At 44.2% G+C, this 20,289-nt stretch overlaps 1 protein-coding gene across 5 annotated transcripts in view; it reads right to left on the reverse strand.

The window, feature by feature from the left end:
• ACSL6 (acyl-CoA synthetase long chain family member 6) overlaps positions 1 to 20,289 on the reverse strand; it is a 66,102-nt gene that overhangs the window by 4,126 nt on the left and 41,687 nt on the right. For all 5 annotated transcript variants that reach the window (XM_027547069.1, XM_027547066.1, XM_027547068.1 and 2 more), the window contains 9 exons: positions 19,790 to 19,924; positions 19,073 to 19,207; positions 17,869 to 17,964; positions 16,349 to 16,421; positions 13,722 to 13,810; positions 12,885 to 13,001; positions 9,800 to 9,943; positions 8,427 to 8,528; positions 7,452 to 7,523 (listed from right to left, as the gene is read on the reverse strand). In XM_027547069.1, the coding sequence (XP_027402870.1) occupies positions 7,452 to 7,523; positions 8,427 to 8,528; positions 9,800 to 9,943; positions 12,885 to 13,001; positions 13,722 to 13,810; positions 16,349 to 16,421; positions 17,869 to 17,964; positions 19,073 to 19,207; positions 19,790 to 19,924 (963 nt within the window). The remainder of the gene's footprint in view (positions 1 to 7,451; positions 7,524 to 8,426; positions 8,529 to 9,799; positions 9,944 to 12,884; positions 13,002 to 13,721; positions 13,811 to 16,348; positions 16,422 to 17,868; positions 17,965 to 19,072; positions 19,208 to 19,789; positions 19,925 to 20,289) is intronic.

Below are 20,289 nucleotides of genomic sequence, written 5' to 3' on the forward strand. Positions count from 1 at the left end.
AGGACAAGCAGGAGTTAACCAGCTAAGGAGAGGCGGGTGAAGGGCATGCCGGGCAGAGGCAACCCCATGAACACAGCCACAGGAGTGAGAAATGGCAGAGTGTGAAAAAGGAAATCCAAGTGGTTTCTTTTGTCGTTTCGTGAAATAGGAGGCCAAGGAGGTGACGGATGAAGCTGAATTGGTGGACAGGGCAGTTTTAGAGGAAGATAGTAGGAAGACACTGAAGATTTTTATACAGGGCAGTAACACAGCTGAATACACATTTTATAAAGTTCTTTCCAAGAGAAACGTGAACATGGTTTTTAAGAATGTTAAGACTAGAAGCAGCAAAACCAATCAGAAGGATCTGACCAGTCCATAGGAGAGCAGAAAAGGGGCTACGCTTAGAGTGGTGGCAGAGACAGGGTCAAGTAAGCAGTTCTAAGAGAGATTCAGAAAGAAATGAGATGAAATAAGGAAGAGGCAGTTTTGAGGACTCCCAGGCTTCCAGCTTGGAGGGCTGCATGGAAGAGATGCCATTCACAGGAGGAATATAAAATCTAGGTGGGACATGATGAGTAAATGTTAAAAAAAAAAAAAAAAAGTTCTGCTGGAAAATTTTATAGCATTATTGGAAGGAGGAATGGAGAGATCAGGTTTAGTGTTCATGGTGCTTATTTCCATGAGGCAGATCCCAAGCCTCCTCATACAAAGTCTCTTTGCAATGCTGAATGGGGGGCCAGAGAGATAGATCAACTATTCTGGGAAGGGCTGGGCAGGCTCCTCTCATGTGGATTCCAGCTGAAAGGCTCACTGTCAATTCCACGAGAACTTTTATCATCTGGGCTTGAGCTGAATCCTGGAAGGACAGTCTCTCCAAAAACTTGTATCCTGACTGACAGTTGGGTCTACCTTCAGTTATTTTGTTGAGATAACAGATCCATATTATTAAAGAGCAAAGGAATCACTATATAAAGACTTAAAAAATTAAATGTGCTGAATACACATATACTTTCACTTGCTGTTTCACTGAACTGATCATTTATTGAGCAACTACTATGTGTCAGGTATGGTGTAAGGCACCAGGGATACAAAGAACAAGACACAGTCTCTGCCCACATGGGCTTACAATCTAGTGAGAGATGCTGCCATGTGAATATTACTACTACAGGGAAAGCAGTGGTCCATTGCTTTGCTAGCATCATTCCCCATCTTCCATGCTAATAAAACCAGGTTTTGTTTGAGGCCAAAATGGTCTATATGTAAACTATGACAATCCTATTCCCTATTTCCAAGCCTCCCTTGAGACTAAGCGGGTAATCATCAGATCCATTTTTGGCTACTGAGAAGAGAAAGTTTTTGCTTTCCGCATGAAAGTTTCAGATATACCTATTTCTACCCACTCCCCCTTTTTCCTTCCTTGAATATGGACTGTGTCCAAAGCCATAGCAGCCACCTTGTGACCATAAGGTGATACACCAACATACCCAGAATGGAGAGTGGGAAGAAAGACCTAGGGCTTTGAAGACCTGTACCTGCCTTGGACATCTTATCTTTGGACTTCTTATGTGAGAAAACCACAAAAACACACCCTATGTATGTAACATACTGAGGGTTTTCTTTTAGAGCTGAATGCATCTGACATAGCACCTAACCCTACCCGGGTCAGGATTCACTGCAAAGGGATGCTTGAGTAAAACTCTGAAGGATAAGCAGGCTTTGGCCAGATAAAGATAGCAAGGGGAAGGGAGAGGCTGCTCTATGGCTCCAGTAATGGGGGCATGGGTTACAGAAGCCAGGAGAACAAGAGTGCAAGGTCCCTGTGGCACATGCTACTGCCAAAGGAGAACCGTTACTTAAAATCCATGGATACAATCAGGAAATGACTTATTTAAAAAAACAAAACAAAATACTCTCACACCCATTAGGATGGCTATTATCCAAAAAAGAGAAAATAACAAGTGTTGGTGAGGATATAGAGAAATGGAATCCTTGTGCGCTGTTGGTAGGAATATAAAATAGTGCAGCCACTATGGAAAAACAGTATGGCAGTTCCTCCAAAAATTAAAAACGGAATTACGACCCAGCATTTGGAGTGTGTGTGTGTATCCAAAAGAACTGAACGCAGGATCTCGAAGAGATATTTGTACATCCATGTTCACAGCAGCATTATTCACAACAGCTGCAATGGAGAAGCAACCCAAATGTCCACTGACAGATGAATGGATAAGCAAAATGTGGCAGAGATATGCAGTGACATTTAATTCATAAAGGAAGGAAATTCTGACACATGCCACAACATGGATGAATTTGAGGGCATTGTGCTAAGTGAAATAAGCCAGTCACGAAAAGATAAAGACACCTAGAGTAGTCAAAGTCACAGAGACAGAAAGTAAAATGGTGGTTTCCAGAGACTGGGAGTAAGGAAGGAATTAAGAGTTACTGTTCAATGGGTACAGAGTTTCATTCTACAAGATGAAAAGAGTTACAGAGATGGGTGGTGATAATGGTTGTACATTATGAATGTACTAATGCCACTGAACTACACATTTAAAAATGGTTAAGATGGGAAACTTTATGTTATGCATATTCAACAACCAAAAAAACTCAGGGAAAAAAATCAATGCATGCAAATAGTCGCAAAAAAAAATTCAACATGTCAAGGATTGTTTTCAAAATCTCTGATGCCAATTGTCTAGTGTTCTGGCAGGTGGATACTGTGATATGACAAAGAATTCTTGGCCCAGAAAATTCTCCATTGCATTCACTGATTTTTCAGATCAAAGACTCAATGTTCAAAGAAGACCCCTAAAACAGCTATACTTTCTACTTCTTAAAAAGCTTTCAAGAAAAATTCTAACAAATTCTGGCATTTTTTAAATGCATGCTTGTAATTTTAAAATGTGATGATTTTTAAATGAACACAACATTAACAAATGAGATTCACCTTTGCCTCTTAGAAATTTGTTCAAATGAAGGATTCACTTTTGCTATAGAAAGAATAGCATTTTAAGGGAACCATGTGTGGTGAGAAGGGGAGGACAGGACTACACTAAAACTAAAGCTAGCATTACATGTAGCAGCTTCAACTTTACTTCACATATCTGAAGGATTTCTACTTGGATATCCAATATAAACAGGTGGAAATCTGAGGTACCTGCCCCAAAAAGAGGCATTATCTAATGTTTCAAAATTTGTAAAGGTCCTTGTAATAAGTGTTTTGTTTGAAAATTCCCTCAGTGATCTTGATATTCAAAGAAGCAAGTAAGTAAGTTGGTTGCTGGAGTTGGTAAGGAACAGGGCTGGCAGTTTTTGTACCCTCTGGAATATACTTTTTTCCTAACTTGCTTCTATCAAACACAAATCATCCTAGGGGATCCAAAAGTCACTGGAAACAGGTCCCAAGGGAGATGTTTTTGGCCCATAGTACACTGAGAACCAGGGGTTCTGCAGTGGCCACTGCTGATGGGTGCGTGGAGGTGGACGTGGGCATGAAGGTGGGGTGCTGACAGGCAGGGGTGGGATGGAGTGGGGGAGAAGCAGAGGTGCATGAAGGTGGGGTGCGGGAGGGATAAGTGAGGGGGTTGGGTTGAAAGTGGGGGTAAAAGATAGGCTCTGGCTCAAGCCCTAGATCTACTAGAGCAGCTCTGCTCTTATGTCTGGTACATGTTATCTAAGTTCGGCTACTTAAGTTTGGAAACCACCATTTGATAACAAGACTAGTTAGCATGAAGAAAAGATGAACAAAATCCAAATAAAACTTAATCCAAGATACAGCGGTTTAACTTCTTAACTCATGTTTACTGTTATGAAATGAAAAACTGAAAAAGTGGCAGAGCTAACATCCTTAGCTCCTTCTGATAGAAATGGTATCACAGGAAGGCTTCTGACAAGTGTCAACAGCGCACCCACCTTCTTCTGTAAGTGAAAATAATAATATATTTAAAAGGAGATGCCAATGCCAAAATATACATTTCTACAGTGTCCCTGCAGCCTGGGTTTCAGCTTATGCACCTTCCTAACAGCATGTGGAGAACATGTGTAACTGAGACAAGAGTCTACGTTCACCACAGGGACCTGGGTGAACACCTCTGAAAATCCAGCAGCGATAAGTGGAAGCTTCAGACAGTACAGTACGGGGAAGATGACTCTCACAGGGAGAGCTACCGGTGCTATTATGCTATTAAGAGGGTAAGTAGAATGTAAAAGAAACATTATGATCTTAGGAAGAAAGAACTGCATCAGCTGGTAGATTCTGCGTATCTGTCAAACCAGCTACCTGCAGCAAGCCTAAGGCGCTGCCCGGGGCATCTGCAGTTTAGTGTGGCTCTCTACAACACAGTCTCTTCCTGAGGAGAGGAAACGAATACAGTCTTGCAGGAAGCCAAGCAATGTGGCACTCAGCGCGCCTTTCAGCCACTTAACAAACAGATCAAAGTGGCACTGCTGCCAGTCCCTGCTCCAGTCTGACCTACGGCCCTGGGTCTATTTAAATCCTGCCATGAAAATACCTGCACAAATTGCTCCAGTAGCTAAAAATCTAATCAGTAATTGGGAAAAAATGAGTCAAAATAGTTCTTTAGCTAACACTGACCTTAACTGTGGGTGGCCAACCTAGTTTTTTATTTTTCCCCAGAAAAAAAAAATTTCTCAAAACTTGCCAATGTTCATTTTTTATAATTACATATTTTCTAATAAAACCAAATTGTTGAATTGTGGCTGGGAAAATAAAGGGATAAATCTTTATTCTCCCATTATGCCTAACACAACATAAAATGTGTTTTCCAGTTTGCAATAAACAAAGTTTTTGTTGTGGAAAGAAGGAAGGAGATACTTGATGTTAGCTCCCTTTTTGAAACTATACAGTTATCAGTGATTTCTTTTTTTTTTTTAATTTAAAGACACTGTAACATTTAAATTTTATATTGGAATATAACGTTTCACAAGTGTCAATTTATGCCAACTCACTAAAGCATAGAAATTTTCATAATCCTGAAAAATCATTCAATAGAATTACTCAGTGAAACACTTTAACATACAATATTGCCTGTAGATAATAAATACAAAATAAATAATTTAGGACAGGAGAAATTTTTAAAAATTTAATTAATTAGGGAAATGCTCAATTCATTTCTGATTTAAAGGCAAACTGATTAAGTATTCATTTCAATGACAGAAAATACAGTAAAAGATATTTAGCAAGGGCTCTGCAGTCAGGATTTGAAAAATCTATTAAGTTTCAAAGTTCACTTTGTATTTATATGCCTATACAAACTAATAAGCCATATAAGTGTCAAGAAAATGGTTAAGTAATGGTTAAGTATGCTCAAATACTTCCCAAGAACCTATATGTTTTAATTATTGATACAGTTATTTTAAATGCTTCCTTTCTACTCATTAAGAAATATCTCCCAAAGATCTCCATAAATTAATGATGGTTGGCCTAGTTCTAGGAATTGTTTCTGAAAATTAAATTACATTAAATTTTCATCTAATTCAAAGTTTAATTCAGATCAATCCTGCCCGGTAAGTCTCAACTCCTAATGTTTCTGTTGAATGATTTAAGCCTTGGGCTTGGGTATGTATTTGGGGTGGAGGCAGCAGGGGAGGGTGCTGTTAAAAAATTAGCAAAAGCCTTAATTGATCATTCTTTTATGAGGAAAGGGAAAAGGACTAGCTGACAATAGATTATGGCTTAACTGGAATAATTTATGTCAAGCTTTAGAATACAACTAGGAGCATACCCTTCTCAGGCACGAAGCCTGGTTTTTGCTCGCCTGTGGTCAGCTGAGGGTACACGCTGGCTGCGGTGGGGAGGATGCCACAGACCAACTAAGAGGAGAATGAGAACAGAGAAAATGGAGAGGTAACAAACAGCCCTGGCAATGAAACTCAGGCCTTTGGGATGCCACATGACTTCTCTGTATTTGAGGTTACCATGGCAAGGGCAGATTAATAGAGCAGAAACTCTGCTTAAGGCATATGGAAAGTTAAGAATATGCCAACTCTCAGTAAAAGCTCTAATTTGAGCAACGGTTAACACTGGAAAAGGTTCTTTAAACATAACCTTAAGAGTGGTAGTCTTTTCCAGGAAAGAGAATCAGTTACAATTCTCCATGTACCCTGAGGCAGGTCACACAGCCCACATCCAGCAGGGGGCGTGCAAGCCTTGGGAATCACAAGGATATCTGTAGGATCCCAGTGCATCCCCAGCGCCCTTAACGCCAGCCATTCAGGTAACAGAGGCCCAGACGCACCAGGTCTCCAACCACTCTGTGGCCCCTGCTCTACATACAGGATCATGTCTGTAGTCACACAGCTTCCCTTGATGGAGAAGCAATGAAGTCAGTTCTAGCAAATTTAAAAATTTAAATAATTATCATGCCAGAACTGACTTTGCATTCAGAAAGATATATGTGACTTCCCTGAATGCCTTAGATTTTATAATTTTTTAAAATAAGGATCTATTTATCCAGGTCTTATCTGCCCAAAAACATGCTGACAGATGCAGGCAAAGCAGTGTTTCTCAACCCAGATTAATGTAAAGATCTATTTCAAAAGAAAAACATTTCTCTCAAACCCTGAAACTGTGTTTACTTAAGAAATTAAAGTCTTAATCTGTGGAACTGTTTTCTAATTGCCAAATAATTGCTGTAAGAATTTTAGCAATATATTTAAAACTGGTTTAAAAATGGTTTTGGGTTAACATCAAAATGAACATATAAAATTAAAAAATTCTCATAAACCCTACAGACTCTGTTGGAGAAACATTTTATGAAAAACAATTATATTAAATGCATACTGGGGAATTTCTTAAAATCCATATTAATATTTTTCTGTTTAAAGAATTGTGCTTTTGAATTTTTGACTACAGAGGATTACACATGGTATGTGTAAGAAGGACCAAGTATGCTCATGAATTCAGTTACAAAAAAGAGGCCCAACCTTGCAAAGTCAAAAAGTCTTAAGAGGTTTGCTGTGTCCACTCCCAGCACACTCTTTGTTTCCTCCTCTTTGTAAAGAGCACACTGGGCTGACAGATCCCTGGCCCCAGAAGGGCAATCTTTTCCATGTCCCAGCAAGTAAGATCACCGGCTGCAGCCAAGAAGACAGTCCCCATAAAAATAAAAATGAGACAGGGCTCTGCTGCTTTTGAGTACTGCACACAGCTCGGAGACACACCATGTAGACACGCCCTACCGGTGACAGCTAGGAACATATTTCAGCTTTATGAACATTTGTTATTATGAGGACAGTGAGTGCAGTCTCACTTAGCAGACAACCTCTTTTAGTTAGATTGCAGGTTGCTGCAAAGTCGGCTTGGAACAGGCTTTCGGAGGTCTGCTGGTACATAGCCTGCCTGCAGGGCACAGTGTGGAGGATAGGGAATCTAGCTTAGGGTCACCGTCGGTTGCTTTAATTTCCATCCCTACGTAAAGGGCGGTAACAAGTATGGAAAAGGTAACAGTTACCTGTTCAAAAGAGTGGAGTCCACTTTCTTGTCCTAACCTCACCATATCTTCTAAAATGGCTTTCTTCAGCTCCTGAATCAAACCATATAGGTAAAATTACAAGGCAAAATCACATTTCAAAATGGAGATAGAAGAATCAGTGAGTTTTGAGCAAAGTACAACTAGTAACCATACCAACACGTGCCCCCACCGTTTGAACCCCCAGCTGTGGCTGACACTCCCTGGCAGCAAGCCAATCACCACCTCTCATCTGGTAAGTAAGTGCTGGCAAGGCCTAAGGAGCGCCCGAGAGCAGGCTAAGGGACTACTCAGCTTTTCTAAAAATCGGCCCTCTGGTCAGCCTGCTGAGTCCCTGGTGCCTTGTCACCCCCAGAAGAGCCCAGGGCCTGGTGGGAGCTCTAGAGTTCACACTGCTAAGAAACAGACCGTGTGACTGAAGGGCTAATGCCAAGTCAGGGCACAGAGATCCTCTTCCACAGAACCACACATGTGCCAGGAGGTTTCTGGAAGGTGTGAGCAGCTAATGCTCTCAGCAGGAAGAACTGTGCTCCTTTTACAATTCTATGACTGTCTCTCTAAGCCCAGTAGACACAAAATCTACCTCCCATCAGGAAAGAACAGGGCTGTCAGAAGGCCTACGCTCACATCTGACACTGCTGTTAACCAGCTGTGTGGCTCTGGGCAAGCCCCCTCACTCCCTGGACTCTGCTGCAAGCTGCAAAACAGGGCTGGACATGCTTTCTGTGATGTCTCCTGGCTGGAAAATTCAAACGTTTATCAAGTATTCTAAGAGGAATTAAGGTTCTTCTACAACAATAACAAAAGACAAACCTCTGGTTTAGGACTCCCACCACTTATAAAATGAACTTGGAAATTTCCCTACTGGCTCAAATTTCACTTGGGCTACTGTTTTTGTGTTCTCTCATTATGCAGTATGTTAGAAGGTCCGGCAGGAAACAGCCCCCAGGTACAGACCTTATTTGTGCAGAGCTCTGCATACGTCCCTTCAATTCCTCTCTTCTGGGCCCAAGAGGGCATGACTTCTGCGTCGGGCACGACAATGCCCACCAAAAAGGCCTGTGATCCCACCAGAGGAAAACATAGTTATGACAAAAGTTTTTAAAGTGGTTATTTGTGGTCCACCATTAAAACTTATCTTGGTATTCTCAGACTCTACTCTTTTCTAAAAATATGTAAATGCTTATGAAACATTTCCACTAACATATCACACATTCTTGACAGAAATATTCTTGAATATTTCTGATATATTTCCCTAACTTTGTAAAAGATTGATTAATAAAAAATAAGCTTAAAGGAGATTAAAAATCAGTAAGGTTAGTCCTGTATGTACCTTTAATTCTCATGACAAATTTAAATGAGACCATCTTTAGGATACTAATCAACCAACTCTACAATCAAAAACACATACATTTCTAAGTATTTCCAGACCATTTTGAAACTGATTCATTAATATGCTCCTCATTCATTGAGAACACAATTTTAATTTTTAAAGTATTTTCTTAAAAAAATAATAGTCTTTAACTACATAAATCTAATGACAGCCCATGGGCTTCCCAGGGGACACAGTGTCAAAGAATCTGCCTGCCAGTGCAGGAGATGCAAGAGACTCAGGTTCGATCCCTGGGTTGGGAAGATCCCCTGGAGTAGGAAATGGCAACCCACTCCAGTATTTTCGTCTGGGAAATCCCATGGACAGAGGAGCCTTGGAGGGTTACAGTCCACGGGGTTGTAAAGAGTCAGACACGACTAAGCAACTGAGCATGCAATGATAGCAGAGAATATATTCACAGTGATGTTTCTACTTCAGATCTAAATGATACTGAAAAGTAGAATAAATAGAAATTCTCTCCAAATAATTTAATCCTAAACTATATTAGTATACTAGCTTAATACATTAAGTATTAAGCTTAATACATTGTACATTATAATCAGTACAATTACTTGCAATATTGCACCTATTTATCTGTAAAGTTCACTTACATATTTTAAAACCAAAACAGCAGAAACCCTGAATCTTGCTTCACCATATTATCTCAGAATTCCTCTTGGAAGTAGATGAAGCATAAGTTAAAAGTAGTGGGAATGTACATTACTACTACTTCAAGCAACTTATTTACCTTAATTGCAAATTTATCAAACTATAAGCAATCAAGATTTCTCCCTTAGATAAACATTTTCTCTCCTGATCTTATATGCCAGATAATACCAGTGTCTGATCGGAAATGAATGGTCATCATTTTAAATCAAATACCAGATACTTAGGAAATCATTCCCCAAATTCTCATCAGGCCCGGCACGTGTGGGAAGGCGGGAGCCTGGGGACTCACCTTTAAGCTGTCCCCGTGGACATAGACTTGGGCAACAGGCTCGCTCCGGATGTAGATGTTCTCAATCATCTCGGGTGCAACATATTCTCCCTGAGCAAGTTTAAATATATGCTTCTTCCGATCAATAATTTTAAGAGTACCAGTCTGTGGAGTTGGACAAGCAGCTTCATAAAAAGATGGCATTCCCAAGCTTGAGCCCCTCACTTATTCGTGCCATAGCCCCTCAACCCCCGCCCTGTCCCAGCCTGCATGCCCCACTGGATCTGCTCGTGCACCCAACGTCTCTGCCCTCACAGAGTCACCATGTGGCCAGAGAGGGACAGTGTGTACACAAGTGGGCAGCTCTCAAGCTCTGCTGGGCCGAGTGCCCACTGTCCTCTCCGCTCAGCATGTGCCTCGTTCCCCCTCCCAGCCCTGCCAGCCAGGTGCCCAGCAACAGGTGCCCTCCTCCTCAGAAGGCTCCCCACCTTCCCATCGGGGCTCCTCTCACCAAGGCCCTCACTCCAGCTGTCCCTTTTCTCATCTGCATCTTCAGATTCGCCCCGTGAACCACGCTTAGGCCACCACTCCCAAAGGATGGACTCTCCATCCATCAGCACACAGCACAGCTCTGGTGGAGGCCCCCAGATGGCAGGAGGGGCCCTCTCTCTCCAAGATTTCTGCGGCAGGCAGGCCACCCCTGGGCAGTGAGTGCTTGAGCCCCTGGCTTCCAGGACCCCCACCCACTTCCCTGACTCCCTTACATCTCTTTGAATTTCCGAGGTGAATAGGTTGGTCTCTCTCCTTTGGCTCAACCCTTGAATGCAGCCATGTCCCCACTTCCACTGACAATGTCCCTTGAGGTGACTATCATTTATCTCCTCAGTGGCCACTCCTGCATCTGTCTGAGCTTCCTGCCAGAGCTCTTCACTGAGTTCTAGCCTCAGAACCTCACTATCCTCAAAAGACTAAAAAAACAAACAAACAAACAAAAAACCAGGCTGTTTGCCCTGCACAATGCAGTGTGCCCTAAAGGATGACCCTCCTCAAGCCTGCTCCATTCCCCAAGCCCCAAACCTAGAGATGGCCTTGCCACTGCACTCTCCTGGGACTTCCAGTAGTCAGGCTCACCCGTCCTCACACATAAATCCTCCTTACAGTCGACTCTTCCTCCCATCAAAACCACTTCCTTATCTAACGTGTGCACACACTCTGGCCCCACTCTATGTGTTCAATTATCAGAACCACAGTAATCTCACCAGAAGAGAAAAACAAGCAGGCCTTGTTTTGCTCAAAATCCAGCCTGGACATCAAGCACTTCCACCACACTGGCTTCTTTGGGCCTCGTGGCACCCCGTGAGTTGGGTGTCATCACCTCCATTTCACAAACGGTGAAGGTGAGGATTAGAGGGGTCAGTCAACTCCTCCAAAGCCATGTAGGTAGGAGGTGAGAGAACCAGGACTTACACCAGGTCTTTCTGGATCAGAAACTTAGAACTTTTTCCCTGACCTATCTAACACTATTCCAACATAATAATAATTTTAAAAATTGACTCCCACAGACTGTCTGCCTACTGTGTTGGGCTGTGAGTTCTTGCATGGATCAATTTACTTGCTTCTCACAACACCCTGCAAGGTGGGTGGTTTCATCTGAGTTTTAGGGCATCCGTGGCAGGTGCAGTTTTGTGGGACTTTCCCCCAAGTTCTTCCCCAATTTTGAGGACTCCCCCCTAATACTAAATGAAGTACAGAGCCTTGAAAGGGGCCTATACAGGCAAGGCCTGAAGCCTGGGCTTCATTAGCTGACAGGACAATCTACCCTCTGCCAGTGTCCAGGGCCCTGCTTGCTTCTCCAGCCTCTCTCCTCCACTGTGGGTCCTCAGCTAGAAGTGCTTGCCTCACACCCTAGTTTTCCTCAACTTAGTGCCGCTACTACTCCTGCCCTGACTGTCCTTCTGCTCTCCCCTCTCTTGGGACAGGACATACATTCTGAGACTCAGAGCCAGTGGGCGCCTGTTCTTCTCTGCCTCTCCCCCAGGTGAGCATGGCCGTCATCTCATGCCCATCACACTAGGTTGGGTAGCATCTAAAGACACCTCTCTTCCCTGAGCAGAGTCCCTGGTCCTGGGTACATGGTGGGGGCACATGCACGTCTGCTGCAGGAGTGAGGGTATCTCCCAGTGAAGTGCACAGTTCCAAGCGGCAAATCGGCTCACCAGCCCCTGGAGGGCTCAACATCACTAACCTGCCCGATAAACTCGACATCTCAGAACATCCACCCAAGGCCTTAGCAATTTCCCAGAGACACAGGAATGGTTTCCTGGGGTGGGCTGCAGCAGGTGGGGGGCTCTTCGTTTCAGGGATGGAGCCTTTTTGTGGTCACAGCTTTCACCTAAGCATATGCTATGTGCCAGGTAGTGTGTTAAGGGCTTTACAGGTACACTGTAATCTCATTTCTTCCTTACAACATGACCACAGAGGTAAGCAGTGTTATTATCCCCATTTTACAAATGATAGAATGAATCACCATAACTGGTTTTAACTAAAAGTTGGGGGCCACAGCTAAAGAATGCCATGTAGCTTACTCTCTTATTCTACAAGGGAGTTAATACGAAGCCACGGGGAGGGATAAAGCTTTGTTCAAGGTCACCGGAGTAGCTGCTAGCAGAGACAAAAGAACCCTAGAATCCTCCTGCCCAGCTCCAAGCTTTTCACATCACTCAGTGTCACCTCTCAGCTGGAGGCCAGTGTCCCAGGCCCTGCCTTCCTCAGATCTCCGAGAGCTATGAACCCCTTGTTCCATGTACAATACTTTATCCATCAGATTTCAGAGCACTGTCAGACTTCTTCTAGGAGGCCACTTAAGGGTAGGCAGTGGGCCTCAAACTCCAATTCTATGCTCCCCAAAGATCCCTGTCACCTTCACCAGGAGGATGGAGAAGGAAGCTTTGGGGGCAAGGTAAGAAAGAACCTCCCAATTCCCTGAGGTTTTCTGGAATGACTGATTGTCGGGGTGGACATAAAGACTCCTGCCTCAGGAGTGAACCAGATGACACACACTCCTACCACCAAAATGTGTGGAGGTCCATGGTTCCAACGTACGCACCGGCAGCCATTTCCCGATGTCTCCAGTGTGAAGCCAGCCGTCATCATCCAGGGCTTCCTTTGTCCTCTCTGGGTCTTTCAAGTAACCTTTGAACACATTTGGTCCTCTCACACATATCTGTAGGGACAAACACCTGGTTTTTCTCAGGACGCAGCATAGGGAACCCTGACAAGAGGCTGTCATGAGGCATGTGTAGAAAAATGTACACTATCCCTCAGGAAATCCACTGAGGAAACCACAGTGGTGGAAAAAAAGGACACGAATGGCCACCGGCATTCTCTCAAGCAGTGACTTCTCTGCTCTGACTCCCCAGGCCTGCCTCTGCCATCCCCTCTTCCTCAGGAACCCAGTGGCCTTCGGTATGTGCTGCTCTGCAGCACTGGATGGTGTCTCCCCGGAGACAGAAGGCTGGCTAATTCTGCCAGAGATGCCTGATGCCCTGCGTCATGACCAGGCACTCAGCATTCCCATCCATTCCCATGGGATCAGCAAGTGCCGGCAAGCTCTATCTACCCCATCTGGCCTATCTCCAAATGGTCACATTTCTGTTTGGACAGATACACAGCCCAGGCCATGCCACTTAAGAAAAAAAATGGGTTTTAAAAAAAAGTTTAGCAATCCCAAATCTTATTTTAGATCAGCCCAGCCCCATCCTTGGGGGTTGGTTACTTCATAAACAGGAGAGGAAATGCTCAATTTAGTTGGGCTTAAATTAATCAGGAATATGAAATGACTTTACACATAGGGTGAAAGGAAAATAATTCCATTTTTTTTCCCCTTTTACTCCCTACATAATAAAGCATCCACAGACATGAATGGCTAAACACTCAAGTTTACCTCTCCTTCTCCTTTGCTGGTCCAGTAGTTCAGTTCCTCGACATCGACGAGCTTGATATGATTGCAGGGCAGAGGTGCCCCTACGTGTCCTAAAACACCAGAACAAAGGGGCATTGGTCAGCGTTCATTTCAATTTCAGGACTGAAGATGCTCCGTGCCATGTAAAACCCCTCAGGTGGTCACAGTGGGGAATTGTGGATGGAAAGCAACACACCTTTAGACAGGCAAGCACTGATGATACAGTTTTGGAGCAAGGTGAGGCCAACCAACCCCTGCGGGGCCTTTGTTCTACATCCGTCCAGTTGGACAGACTCACAGGGCCCAGATGGGAGGCTCACACCCACGCCAACCACACAGTCAGGATGTTTTATATTAAGACATTTCCCCATTATTAGATCGTATCTTTTGGTTTTGTTTCAGTTCAGTTCAGTTCAGTTCAGTCGCTTAATCATATCCAACTCTTTGAGACCCCTGGACTGCAGCACGCCAGGCTTCTCTGTCCATCACCAACTCCCAGAACTTACTCAAACTCATGTCCATCGAGTGAGTCGGTGACGCCATCCAACCATCTCATCTTCTGTCATCCCCTTTTCCCACCTTCAATCTTTCCCAGCAACAGGGTCTTTTCTGATGGGTCAATTCTTCCCATCAGGTAGCCAAAGTATTGGAGTTTCAGCTTCAGCATCAGTCCTTCCAATGAATATTCAGGACTGATTTTCTTGAAGACTGACTGGTTGGATCTCCTTGCAGTCCAAGGGACTCTCAAGAGTCTTCTCCAACACCACATTTCAAAAGGATCAATTCTTTGGTGCTCAGCTTTTTTTATAGTCCAACTCTCACATCCATACATGACTACTTGAAAAACCATAGCTTTGACTAGACAGACCTTTGTTGGCAAATTAATGTCTCTGCTTTTCAATACGCTGTCTAGGTTGGTCATAACTTTTCTTCCAAGGAGCAAGAATCTTTTTATTTCACGGTGGCAGTCACCATCTCCTGAGTTTTCCAAATTTGCTGGCATATTGAGTGCAGCACTTTCACAGCATCATCTTTAAGATTTGGAATAGCTCAGCCGGAATTCCATCACCTCCACTAGCTTTGTTCTTTTGGTTTGAGGATCATAAAATAGTCATTATTGCTTTTTCCCCAGTCACAAAACTGTTGATTAATGTGCATAATAATCATCTACAATTCTCTCTCCCTCACACCTCAAATAAGACTTTACATTTTCTTGGTCTTCTATATTCCAATCACAAAACTACAACTAAGCTATGTTCTAATAACTGGTTGTTACACAGTTTATTGGCAAAGCAGAGGATTTTTATGCAGGTGCTGGCCAAGGTCCTGAAATAAAGTGAGCCACGAAAACAAAAAGGAGGCTCTGCCACTTTCTCTTTTAAATGAGATGTTGTCAAATCTTTTACAGTATTGTACAAAGACAGCTATCCTCTCATACTCGATAAACTTTCATACGTTTTTATGGTAAGGATGCCTAAAAAAGGAAAAACCTCCAAACCTTCACATGTGATAATGCAGAGGGTATCACAAGAGGGAAGAAAGTGTCCAAAAGGAAGGGTACATATGTAAGCAATCATATAATATGGCATATTATATATAATATGGCATAACAAGAAAAAAGTTAATGAGCCAGGATCTCAGAATACACTCCTTGTAGTAAATCTGCCAGTGGTAGGGAGACCAAAAACTTTGCATACAAGATATACTTCACTCAGCAGGAGTTTAAGGAGATAAAACTCAGAAAACAAAAAAAGTGCTTCTGTACCTCACTTGGCCAAATGTGATTTCAATTTAGAGTCCACCTATCATGTTTCTGCTGACTGCCTCAAGGTGCTCAGAAAATAGTTGCATTACTAAGCATGTTTCTTTCCTATGTACATCATTCCACGATTTCTAGTTATAGTTGAGCAAACTTAAGCATGAAGGGTAGCCCCAGGCTCACAGAGGAAGCTGGTATCTGGAAGGAGTCTTTTGACGAATGTTTTTCATATTCTTCCAGCATTTGGTCTAAATTTGGTGATGGCCAATACATGTACAGGCCAATACCTACTACCTCCTCCTTGTCCTAAAAAATAAGTCTCTTCAGAATGAGGTTGTGGGCAGTAGTTGCCCCTCTCTGAGGTTGCCACTGCCTTCTAGATGTTGCAGTCACAGGAGACCATAGTTCCAAAGAGCCTCTGAAATGGCCCTTCAAGAAATAGCACATTGGCTGCTATAAACGTGCCCCTCCCTCTTAGGTCATATCCAATTTGCAGCCTGCTTCCTTCATTCTAAAATGACTATAGGCTAGACTGTGATATTTAGAAACTATAAAATCCAATATATTGATATTATAGGTATTTTTCTATCTGGAGCTGTATTTTGTGATCTGTTACTTTTCTTTTAAAACATGACTTCTAATTATCTATGGAAGAAATAGGAAAATACACCAAAAAAGCAAGTACAAAAATATGTAACAAAAAAACCAAATCCATAATGCCACAACCCAGACAAAACCACCATCAATGTTTTTTCTTCTATTTCCTAAGTGCCCTTGTAAATATACTCTCCAAGAGGAAGTTTTCGAGCTTGCTGTTCTAACTCGTTCCCACATCTCCAGCCCATCCTACCTGAGGTCCAGTCCCCAGGTGTGGTGAAGGTACATCCCGCCGTGCACTCCGTTTGGCCGTAACCTTCATAAACCTTCAAGCAAAACACAAGAACTGCACTGTAGTGTGTGCCCTCCTGCAGGTAGCTGGCTGCCCTTTGCAGGCAGCTAACCTCCCACTGAGTGTCTGGCTGCTCCTGGCTGGGGACGGTGCCCTGAAACCAGGTAACTCCAGGAGAAGCTGGACACAGATAACAGGCATGGCTTCTCTGCTTGGAAGAAATGCTATTTTCACCAGAGATACTTAGTAGATAAGGTTATGTGGTTTGGGATAAAGGCTTCTATTTTCAACCACTGACTTTATTTTCAGTTTGAATAATACATAGTAAAGACAAACATTTTAAAATCCATTAGAGGTCTTCTTTTGTCTCTGTAAGATATTCCCCTTCAGAGCCCCATGTGCTGGCATGACCAGACCATGTAGGAGAGCTGCCTTTAGGAGAGGTCAGCTCATGTTGCTGTATAACAGGAGGGTCAGTGTAAGAAGCCCATGGCTTCTTTTTCCTTCCTTTTTTTTTTGTGTGTGGGGTGGGGAGGCTTGCAGGATCTTAGTTCCCTGACCAGGGATCGAAACCAGGATCCCAGCAGTGAAAGCACTGAGTCCTAAACACAGGACTGCCAGGGAAGTCTCAAGAAGCCCACGGCTTCTAAAGCATAAAATTTTAAGCTTGCATATTTATGAAATAGATGTGCCTACTTTACTGAAAACCCACCAGTCACAACTATGTTACTATATAGTCTGCATAAGTCTGGAGAAGGCAATAGCACCCCACTCTAGTACTCTTGCCGGGAAAGTCCCATGGATGGAGGAGCCTGGGAGGCTGCAGTCCATGAGGTCACTAAGAGTCGGACACGACTGAGCAACTTCACTTTCACTTTTCACTTTCATGCATTGGAGAAGGAAATGGCAACCCACTCCAGGGTTCTTGCCTGGAGAATCCCAGGGACGGGGGAGCCTGGTGGGCTGCCATCTATGGGGTCGCACAGAGTCGGACACGACTGAAGCGACTTAGCAGCAGCAGCAGTTTGCATAAGTAGGAACTCAATAAACATTAATTGAATGTTTAAATAAAGGAATGGATTTTTTTTAGCAATGACAAAATCTACCCAGTCAAATAAAAGCACACAAATGAACTTTCATCCCCCTCCCCCACGCTCCTTCTCTGGGCTGGGGGACAGTCTGCAGGCTGGAGAATGCAGAGATGCCAGTACAGGTGTGGGACAGATTCTCCAGCACATTGATGATCCATGTGGTTTTCTCCCAGAGTGGATACACGCCTAGGCTTTCTACAATGTCACAAAGCTTTCTTGGCTTTCAGTGACCCTTAGGCTTTTTACATCTTCAAAGCAGGGGCTTTTACCCCACAAAAATCTTGCCCCTAGGATATTTCTCTATACAGAAGAGGGATCAATGGGTTCCCTGCCCTGTCCTAATGTACACCCCACTACCCCCAGTGAAGGCCACAGAAAGGCAATCAATACCTGGCAGCCCAGAGCTGCCCGGAGGAATCCCAGGACTGTTGGTGATGCGGGGGCTGCTCCAGTAACAATCATCCTCACGCACCCACCGAGACTGGCCTGTGGGGAGAGAGAAAAATGTGCCAGAGTCTATGCTGCTGCAGGTGACGTGCAGCTCACCTGGGTCTCACTCAACGAAAACACACCACAGTTGCACCCTAACCTGGACGCTGAGGTTGGGATCAGAGAGGCAGCCTGAAGCTGTACAACCCAAGAGCTGAGGTGAGGAAGGCCCTTCTCCTTCCAAATGAATCAATCCAAATGGCTTTGCAACCCAAGCCACGGTATGGCTGGCTAACTCTTTTATGTATTTTGAGACATAAGCCATTAATCTGTGTGGCATTCTGTAATTTTGATTCTCCCTTTCTTAAAATACACAGCTGTTCCCTCACTCTCTCATTGTTTGCAAGCATCCACGACAATTACTTAGGACAATTTCTTCCCACTTACACCTTAATAGCATGGCCTTTTAGTTCATTTCTAAATCAATGCCATGAGCTATTCACCTGTGCACGGCAGAAGACAATAAATTTTTTAAGCACTTTGTTTCTGTAAGTTGAGCCAAGAGATTTTAAATATTCATTTTCATAGCTAAAAATAGAGTAGAAGGAAAAATGAGTAATGCTCACTCCTCTAATTAACTACAAATTCTTTGTGTGATGCAGAGCTTTACAACTTTAGTGGGGATACAGGAATGAGTAGTTCATATACGGCTTGGTTTGGGAGAAGCTGAAGGGATGGGAAACAGGGAGGGAAAGGAAGATTCTTGGTCATCATGCTAGAGCCTTGTGCTGCTTGGAAAGGCACCGTGACCAAGGTTACAGGGACAGGGCGAGAGAATCCTCAGGTCCCAGGAGTTCCCTGGTGAGCCCGACTACCCACGGGCAAAGTTGTCCTACTGCCTACAGAGGTCGAGGAACTCACTTTCCAAGAATTCACACCAAGAATTCTTGCTGGTTGCCTCAGGCAAATATAACACATCTCCAAAGAACGAAAATGAGTCCTTTAAAATTTCAATGGCAGCTTAAGCTTTGATTTCATTGGCAATTAAGTTACTGTTTTATAAGATTACATGCCATGCCACTGGGATAGAACTCTCCAGTTCTTCTATAAGGTCACCCACTGGATACCTGGGTGCCACTCCACCATCACTTGTTCACTTTCTCACCTGAATCTTATGAAAGAAGAGTTCATCCCAGATACTATCATTCCTGATGATTCCACTCCGGACCTCGGCCTGCTTACGCTTTGCTGCAAATTCCAGGAGCCAGCGCTTTAATGGGGTGTCTGCCTGGCTGAAGATCTGAAGAACAGAAGTTGGGAACAGCTGTAAAGACCACATACCCTACCTCGAGACATACTCTCAGGAAGAAAGCTCAGACTGGTCAGCAGAGAAGCCACACTATTTTTGCCCCTGCATGTGAAAGTATTAATTACTTAGTCATGTCCACCTCTTTGTGACCCTGTGGACTGTAGCCCACCAGGCTCCTCTATCCATGGAATTCTCCAGGCAAGAATACTGGAGTGGGTTGCCATTCCCTTCTCCAGGGGATCTTCACAACCCAGGGATGAACACATGTCTCCCGCATTGCAGGCAGACACTTTACCAACTGAGCCTCCAGAGAAGCAGGAGCTTCACTAAATGTGTGACATCCAGTTGAAGGTTAACACTACCAAGGCCCAGGCACACAGCTGAGAAAGAAGCTTCCTTCCCCTCAAAATCTCCCAACCAGGGTTTTGGACAGCAGGAAGCAAACAGAAGAGCGGGTGGGAGTCAGGAAATACGAGAGGAGGCGACTTTCAGGACCTGGGGCTGGAGGTGTAGAAAGTCTGCCTGGGGCTCCAGCCTCCATCCGAACAAGCAGAGACTCCCCGCGAGGCTCACCTTGTCGTACATGCGGTTCAGCAGCCGGGGGACCACTGGGAAGATAGTGGGGTGCAGGGCCTTCATGTCATCTGAGAGGAGGCGGATGTCTCCCTGGAAGAAGCCAACGCGCCCTCCGTGGCAGTAGACGACGGACTGGCGGAAGAGGACACGAAGAAAGGAGTCCCTCAGGGCGGTCACTCCTGGGAGCAGTCCAGAGCTGTCCAAAGCTCTGCCCCATACGGAGGCACCTGTGACCCCCAAAGCCAGCTCTGGCTGCTGCCATAGGACACTGAAGAAAGCCATTCGAGGTGACATATCGCCCTCCACAGCTCCCCACTCCCCGCTAAGTCCCACTCAGACATGAAGCGAAGCAGGAGACAGGGTGGAATCCTGAGCCTTTGGGGGATGCCAGCGCAGCCACACTCACTGGTGGCTGCCCCTTCGTGCTCACTCCCAGAGCCTGGACAGCGGCCTCACTCCCTGAGCTGTACTACCTCATCAGTGTGTCTGCTCCAGAT

The sequence above is a fragment of the Bos indicus x Bos taurus genome, chromosome 7, assembly GCF_003369695.1.
Source record: "Bos indicus x Bos taurus breed Angus x Brahman F1 hybrid chromosome 7, Bos_hybrid_MaternalHap_v2.0, whole genome shotgun sequence".
Classification (NCBI taxonomy): domain Eukaryota; kingdom Metazoa; phylum Chordata; class Mammalia; order Artiodactyla; family Bovidae; genus Bos; species Bos indicus x Bos taurus.